Source organism: Antrostomus carolinensis, unplaced genomic scaffold, assembly GCF_000700745.2.
Source record: "Antrostomus carolinensis isolate BGI_N321 unplaced genomic scaffold, ASM70074v2 scaffold49988, whole genome shotgun sequence".
In the NCBI taxonomy this organism is placed as follows: Eukaryota; Metazoa; Chordata; class Aves; order Caprimulgiformes; family Caprimulgidae; genus Antrostomus; species Antrostomus carolinensis.
Genome location: NW_010331843.1, coordinates 16,756 through 25,428, shown reverse-complemented (window position 1 = coordinate 25,428; position 8,673 = coordinate 16,756). Strand labels below are relative to the sequence as shown.

The 8,673-nt window shown below is 42.6% G+C and overlaps 1 protein-coding gene across 1 annotated transcript in view; it reads left to right on the top strand.

The window, feature by feature from the left end:
- Positions 1-122: 122 nt before the first annotated feature.
- VWC2 (von Willebrand factor C domain containing 2) overlaps positions 123-8,673 on the top strand; it is a gene marked incomplete at its 3' end in the record, with an annotated part of 9,032 nt that continues 481 nt past the window's right edge. Inside the window, exons 1-2 of the mRNA XM_010173310.1 lie at positions 123-166; positions 755-1,536. Of these exons, the coding sequence (XP_010171612.1) occupies positions 823-1,536 (714 nt within the window). The remainder of the gene's footprint in view (positions 167-754; positions 1,537-8,673) is intronic.

Genomic DNA, 8,673 nt, shown 5'->3' with positions numbered 1-8,673 from the left:
TGTGGCGTGCGCTGTTTTAAGGACAGGAGCCGGGAGCGCTGCTGAACTCCTGGAGGACCTGGGTTAAATGAGCCTCTGCTGCGGAAACTCTTATCGGCTTTGCTTTGCCTTTAAAACACGGGGAGAAAGAGGTGGTGTGTGCTCGTTTAGGTAGTTGGGAAGAGAGGTAGTTTGGGTCTGATGGCTCTAATGTCCTTTTTTTCAGTTGTCTTTAACAGAAATGTGCTCACTGGTAGGTATTAAAAAAAAACCCCAAAAACCAAAACCAAAAATACCCCAAAACACCCAGCGGCACGCTTCAGACTGAATAAGAGGTTAATGAAAATCATCGTGCATGCAGTCAGCGAATAGGACTCAATTGGCTGATTTCTGTTCCGGACTCTGCTGTGTTTTGGGGAAGCTCCATTTAATTCAGCATGTATCCGTCCCCTTCACGTGTTGTCATTTGACAGGAAAAATAACCCCCAGATGTTCTGGTTTTTGCATGCACCTGCCTTTGCAAACCCTGACTCCCCGGAGTTCTGCGTGCTGCTCTGACGGAGCCGACGGTGCCCGGTCCGTGTCCAGAGCCCTGCTATTTATAAGGCTTGGCAGAGCGGCGGAGGAGGAGGAGGAGGCATGCAGCACCAGGCTGTTGTTTGCCTTTTGCATAAACTACTGAGTCAGGTTGCATATTGCTTGAGGTGTTGCATCGGTGGAGGGGTGTGGGGGGGAAGTGCAGACACTACTGAAGTGTTCCTAATCCTTCTCCTAGGGACTGTGGATCTGCGAAGCGCTTCCCTCCGATGTGAATGCAGTGTCCCCTGTGGGATGCAATAGGTGATGCCCAGCTCCACTGCAATGGCAATTGGAGCTCTCTCTAGTTCTCTTCTCGTAACCTGCTGCCTCATGGTTGCCCTGTGTAGCTCCACCATACCTGTACAAAAACTGGCCAAGGCTCAAGACAAACAGGAGATAAAAGCGAGCCAGGAAAAGAGGGATCACACATCTACAAGGGACAGCCAGACAGGCCCGGGGAAAATGAATGAGATCGGCAGGAGCGGGAGGGAGGAGGGCAGCAGGGACTGGAAGAGCAAAGGAAACAGGAACTACTCCAACAAGGAGTCTTGGACTAAGCAAAAGCAGGCTTGGAACAGCCAGGGGACGAGCAGTAAATCCGGGAGCATTCAAGTGCCAGAGCAAAGGGACGCCGCTCCCGAGGAACCTCGGGTGACTGAAGATTCCCCTCTCCCAGAAGCTGTTGCCAGCATCACTCCCGAGCCCCCGGAGGAGTACGCCTATCCGGACTACCGTGGGAAGGGCTGCGTGGATGAGAGCGGCTTCGTCTACGCCATCGGGGAGAAGTTTGCTCCGGGCCCCTCGGCCTGCCCCTGCCTCTGCACTGAAGAGGGGCCGCTGTGCATCCAGCCCGAGTGCCCCAGGCTCCACCCTCGCTGCATCCAGGTGGACACCACGCAGTGCTGCCCGCAGTGCAAGGAGAGGAAGAACTACTGCGAGTTTCGAGGGAAAACCTACCAGACCCTAGAGGAGTTCATGGTAAGGGCTGAAGCCAAAACTCATTTTGTGGGGCCTTCTGTCATCCTAAGGGGCATTATGTTCTTGAGGTACTTTCTCAGAGGGCATTCTGCCTCTCCCCCTACCCTTCTCTATTCTGTTTTTCTGTGGTGCTGTAAAATATTCCCCTTAAACATGACCTTTCTTGCTCTAGGATACTGTAATGTTTTTAAATGAGGGGGCTGATCTTTATTAATTCCTTTGGTATTTACAGTAAAAAATGCTACTTGAAAGGATGCTGCTTGGGTTGTGTTATGGATTTTATGAGAATTTCCAACACTATGTTTGCTTCCTTATTTTAACTGTTATCTGTGAAACTTACACCTTGCAGGGATCAAGCAGGGTTTTGTGGGCTGACTTCTATTCCTCATAATCAGTCTATGATGATATCTTTTTCCTAACAGTCATTTCTCTTCACCTTTTTTTTTTCTGTTTAAACTGTGCTGCCAAGGTTGCGTAATGTTTGCCTTCTGAGAATGACTATGGGCCTTCTTTTTAATAAGAGCATGGATTGCAGTCTGAATTACAGTGATACTTAAACAATGGACTTGAAAAGCTTTGTGTTTAGGGAAATCCTTTTAGAGTGGGGCTTTTTTAGCACCACTGTGCAAGGTCTTTATCACTGAAAACGCAACTTACTACAGTGCACTGAAAAGTTTTGGAGTTGAGGTCAATTCCTCTGGTCACTTACCTTGCCTTTTTCTCTTTAGTGTTTTATTGTGGCTGAGATCTGTGAGCAGGCTCTCCGAATTTGCTTGCTAATAACTGTTAGGTACAGGCCTGGTTCAAAACCCATTTCTGAACACACCTGAGATTTTTGAGCTGAATATACTGAGGGGAGTACAAAATCCAGTTCAGAGTTTTGGCAGCTTGAGCCTCTGTCAGGATGGAGAAAAATAAAATATATTTGTGAAGGCTGTAAATAAGTTCCCATCTCTGCTCTCTGTAGTATATGTGTGTTCTTGGAAACTTAACTTTGATTCATCATGTCTTTCCACATTCTTCAACTTCTTGAAAAATAAATAAATAAAGGAGCAGAATTACTCTCTCTGGAATAATCATGTGTAGATCATCAGGGATTTTCAAAGCATGGCAGAAAGCATCATATCATCCTCCTTTTTTCCCTGTGACCCTCAGGGGTTGCATTTAGCTTCAGGGTGGCAGTTTTCTACTTTAAAAGGGAGAAAGTACATTTATGAGTGGCTAGTTGGTGTGACTTTTTTAGAGATGGATTTTGAGATCCTTCCTTTTCTAGAGAAGTTAGTTCTGAGGGGTGGCCAAAACAGTGATGCTTCTGCACACGGTCTCCGTGGGTCTCTGTATCAAAGTTTTAACGGCTTCTCCTCCCATGCTCTTCTAACGAGTTGTGTTTCCTTGTATGTAGTGGTGTTGTATTAATGGCTGTAAAGCAAATCTAAAATACCTAAGTGTGTTTAGTGTGTAGTCAGAAGATAAAACCCTAGGGCTCCCTGTTACATGGCTAGCAGCCTTGCTAAAAAGGGAATGCTCAATGGTGACGTTTACAGAAATGTTTGGAAGAGACTCTGGCTTTCTGCTTTCTTTTTTAACCCCATTCAGTCTTTAGCCCTTGTGCTGATATTTCCCTGTAATGAAACATCGATTCCCTTCCTGCTTTTTAGAACCCTGAGTAAGAAGGGATGCCTGCTCCGGGTGGGCAAGGAAAGTTAACAGCACAGTTGGGCAGTGGAACTGCAGCCTGTTGATTTTGACCTATTGGCAACTTGGTTTTTAGTTGAGTTTCACCATTGGTTCCAATATTCTGAGCACAAAACTCTAAATGCAGCTGTTTGCCCATGCCACTGCAATCAGTGGTGATGTCTGGTGAGGTAAGGTACAGATGTAGCTTGATTGCTGCTTAGTGTGGCAATTGCAAATGCAAGTAATTGCACACAATTTCAAAGGTCATTTTACAAGTATAAAGTTGATGGTCTTAGAGAGGTTACTAATATGCTATCTCTTGATTAAGGTCAGGGAAGGAGTTATAAATGGATAGCAATCTGATTTTTCTGTGTGTCTTGCACCTTCTATTTGTGGCAAAGAATGCCAGAAATCACTGAAGGAAGAAAAAAAAATGACCACCTCCTAACTTTTAAGTTATCTGCACAAACATATATGCATAGATGTGTAAATATGCATGCATATTTGGGAGTTTGCTTGTTTAAAATTTGTATGTGGCTTGACATGGCAAAAAATTGCCCTGACCAGAGCCAGTGCTAACCTGGAAGCTGGATGTGCCAAGGAACAGGAGGTTTGATGCATTTCTTCTTTGATTCACAGTCCTTCCTGCAGGCTTTGCTTGTGTGTATGTATGCACGTGTTTTTCTGTTTTCGAAAAGGACACGAGTGTTGACACAAAGCACAGCACAGGTGTGGGGGAAGGATGAGATCTCATAAAGCTGTTTCCATCAGCACCACTCTGCTCTCCTGGGGGTATCGTGCAGATGGCAGAGGGATCACAGCATCCATACAAGTAGGACTGGGAGCAGAAGCCTTAGTTGGTGAAATGCAGTGAGAACAGAATTCAGCACTGGAGCTGCAGACTGCTGAGCATGTTCTCCAGTGGATGTTTTTGAATTTTGCAGTAAGATTTGAAAATGCAGTCTGACTTATAGCCTTACAAGAACTATAAATTCTCTTCAGAAGTGTAATATGGTTTGGGAAAGACCTACATTTTTTGAAAGTTGTTGCTTTGTATGTTTTGTTTAGAATTTCTCTGCTGCCAAAATTTGTATTTGTTTGTGAATAACTTGGAAATCAACAAGCCCAAATCGATTTTGAAACATCTGTAGTATTTTGAAGGCACAGAGTAAAAAGAAGGCTGTTTATTCTTGTCAGCCTAACCCTATTCATGTTTTGAGTTGTGTAAGTTGCAAGGAAGTATTAATAAAAATTCCAGCACAATAGCAAATCAGTTTGGGATTATGATTGATTTTTTTATAAAACTTAGATGTTTTCAAGGCTCAAGGAACAAAATGTAGATTTTATATATATATATATATTATTTTTTAATTTAGATTTTTAGTTGGTTTCTTTTTAGTTTGTTTTGGTTTCTAATTAAAGTTTGGCCTGTGGAAAGGGGGGAGAGAAAGCTCAGATTACTTTGGACCAGAACTTCAATGAGTGCAAATGATTTGTATCTTCTTAATTATGACAATTTATGCTAAGTTGATGGATAAACCTACTATCTCTACTAAGCTACTTTTCTTCATGCCCCATTAGTGGGAAATCTACCTGTTTACACAATGGTATGTTTGCTTTTTTACTTCTGCAAATTCAGTTACACATCTGCTCATAAACTTTCCTTTAAACAATTCTAAATAAGTTATTTTTTTGCCATCTGTACTCTCACTTTCTAAGGGTTTTACAGCTGCCTGGTGAATACTTAAAACTTCTGTGCCTCTCGTTGTCTTCCCACAGTTTTTGCATAGGCAGAACTACTGCTGCTGTAGAGTTAATATCTTCAGCTGTAGACCACAGAGACATGGTGTCATTAGTCTTCAGATAGAGGTTGATGGGTCATGTTATTTCCAGTCCCACCTGGTTATGTCAGATGTGCTGAGCATGAGTGCTGCTGGGCTGGTTGTGTCCCAAGTGAACAAGTGGGATGATCGTTGTGTTGGCTGCCACTAGGAACTGCAGGGCAGGAAACACGCTTACGTAATAGGAGTAGAGGAGATGAAGTGAAGGACCAAATGTGTCTTTAATTCTGATTTATTTAGCTGTTGTTATCTGTATGCACTCTTACTGTCTCTCTCTCTTTCTGCTGATGATTACGTCTCCAAGTATTAAGCTGCCATTAAGATGCAGAAAGAAGTAAGGATTTTCTTCGGTTCCTGCTGCATCCTGATGATGTATAAAAAGCAATTCAAGATGAGCAGATAAAGTTTGACACTAATACCATTTTGGCAGCTACTGTAGTTCACTTACATGCCTGGAAAGAGCTTTGTAGAAATAAGCACATGGAGACCTTCCTTAACTCTGCTACCATTACTCATGTAGCGGTGGGTTGTACAGACGACAGTACTTCTTAAGGGTGTACTATAGTTATGCCCCTGAAATCCCATGATCTATTACACAGGATGGGTATTAATGACTGCAGTATCACATTAGCAGTGTACTCCATTCATAAAAGATGTAGTCTTTAAGTGTATGTGCTGTATAGCGAAGAAATGCATTATTAGAATCTTCATTATTAGATAGAGATTAGATCAATTTTGTTTCTTATTCAAAAGTATTTTCAATGCTTCATTAAATGGCTTCTTGTTCAAGGAATTTTTGGCTTCTGTCAAATTCTGAATTCTAGTAAACAACCTACTTAATTAGAATATGTTTAAATTTTACAGATGAGAGATTTTAGGAATAACATCTGTGTGCTGTCTTGTTTCCTGATTATCTTCAGATACTCTAGGTTTTACATCACTTACAATGCTGAACGGCACAGCTACTAAGTGGAGTCCTGGGAGAGGGAGTATCTGTTGTTGTAGTTACTGGTCTCGTTGAACTGTGATCATTGGCAAGTTTGCATCTTTTTCAAGTGTGATGGGTTGTCCCTGGCTGGACACCAGGTGCCCACCAAAGTCACTCTATCACTCCCCTTCTCAGCTGGGCAGAGGACAGAAAATACAACAAAAGGTTTGTGGGTCGAGATAAGGACAGAGAGAGATCATTCACCAATTACCATCACAGGCAAAACAGACTCAACTTCTGAAAATCAGTTTAACTTATTACCAATCAAATCATAGTAGGATATTGAGAAATAAAACCATATCTTAAAATACCTTCACCCCACCCCTCCCTTCTAGCATGGGTCCCTTCCACAGGGTCACAGGTCCTGCCAGCGAACCTACTCCAACGTGGGCTCTCTCCATGGTGCCACAGGTCCTGCCTGCTCCAGCGTGGCTTCCCATGCAGTTACAGCCTTCTTCAGGCATCCACCTGTTCCTGTGTGGTGTCCTCCATGGGCTGCAGGTGGTCATCTATTCCACCATGGACCTCCATGGGCTGCAGGGGGACAGCCTGCCTCACCATGGTCTTCACCACAGGCTGCAGGGGAATCTCTGCTCCGGTGCCTGGAGCACCTCCTCCCCCTCCTTCTTCACTGACCTTGGTGTCTGTGGAGTTGTTGCTTTCACATATTCTCTGTTGTTCCACCACAGTTTCCTCCCCCCTTCTGAAATATGTTATCCCAGAGGTGCTACCTCTGTCTCTGATTTGGCCGGTGGTGGGTCCAGCTTGGAGCCGGCTGGCATTGGCTGTGTCAGACATGGGGGAAGCTTCTGGCAGCTTCTCACAGAAGCCACCTCTGTAACTCCCTGACTACCAGAACCTGTCCACACAAACCCAATACGTCAAGTGATGGCAAAAAATGTTGAAACCAGTTGAAAGCTATAGGCTTGCTTTGTTGAGCCTGATCCTTCAAGTGGAGTTCTAGTTGCATTTGTCAAGTAGGATTAATTAATAAAAAGTAGAATAAATCAATCCTCTCAAGAAAGCATGTTTTCACAGCTTGGTAAGTATTGTTTATGGATATAACTGCAGAGAGAAGGATTCTTACTATCGACTTGCAGATAATTAGGAGGTCAGGTTTGCTGACACTCAAAATTTCACATGCAGTTCATATGATTACTTGGAATACTTGAGCCTCTTGACTCTGAACACTGGATCAGAAATCTCCTCATCTGCTGAGCCTCCAGCTCTGCAAGTGAATATAGCAGTTTATAAACAGTTACAGGACAAAGTTATTGTCCTAAAGCCTGTAATAAAAAAACTGCAGTACTGGACTGTCAGCCTCTTTCTAGCATTTTATAAATGTATGGTGTGGTGTTATCCTGGGTGGAGTGTAAAGCAAGAGTAAACTGGAAGTGAGTGGCTGGCAAAGGAAGCCTGAAATAAATAATAGTAAGAAAAGCAGAAAGCAGCACAGCAAGAGAACCTATTTAGGCTTTCTAAGAGGGGACAGTGTGAGAAGATACTGTAAGTGCGTAAGAAAATAACAGCCCTGGCAGGTGGGAAGAGAAGTGGCAAAGCATGGATGAGCATTTAGTTGGAGATGATGCTGTGCAAGCATCAGCATGTTTGAACTTTGGAAGTGAGAAGGATATGAAAGAGGCAAGCAAGCAGAGAATGGATTTGAGGAGAAATCTGATGGGCTGCCTAAGAAATAGGAAGAAGAGACCAGATGATCTGCAAGTTAGACATCTGGATGATTCTTCACAAAGAATAATTTGTTTTAAATTTGAGGTTACTCTCCTTTTATTGGAGAAATGCAACACATGGTTGTTTGGCATCATCTGGAATCTGGAATGGAAAAGGGTCTATTAAAAAAACCTTAATTCTTAAGTAAACCTGGAATCTGCACAGGTTGTAGATTTAGAGGATCACTGATAATAATATTGAGCTGCATTTTCATCCTGCACTCTGAGCATGGATGCCAGTGTGGTTTTTTGGAGTACAGCAATGAGTTTTACAGAATGCAATTTACTGCTCTTTAGCACCCTTGTTTCCTTCTACCTCCAGCTCCTTGTGTGGTAGGAGGACATCAGCGATGCAATGTGCGGTGCCTGGTCAGCAACACTGAAGAGGACAGCTGGAATTGTGCATGTGGCAAATGCAGACATTTGAAAGTCCATTATTTTCCTAAATAGGGCCTTTATGCTGTTTTGTTTGGAAGTAATTTCATTGAAGTAGGTCATTCAAGTAATTATCTCTTCATACTCCTGTTCTGTAAAGTTCTTCCAAACCAGTAACATTTCAGTAGGTAAAAAGGATGACCTGTATTTTGCTTCACCCCTTTCTTTGAATTGCAGTTTCTTCTCAGAAAGTTACACAAGAATGGTCTAAATACAATTAACCTGTGGGAAATACCTGAATTGAAAGGATGTTTTTTTTCCTGACTTCTCTTTGAAAATGGCGATTTTCAATAAAATGCCACTTCCTGCTACCAGAAAGATTTTCAAACCTGGAAAACTTGCAATAAGGATTTTCATTAAATTTTTTCATATTTCATTGAGCAAATTTTTTTCCTTTAAATATAGTATTTTTTTGCTAAATTACTTTTTAAACCTCTAATAGAATTAAATTGGATTTTGTCTGAATTAT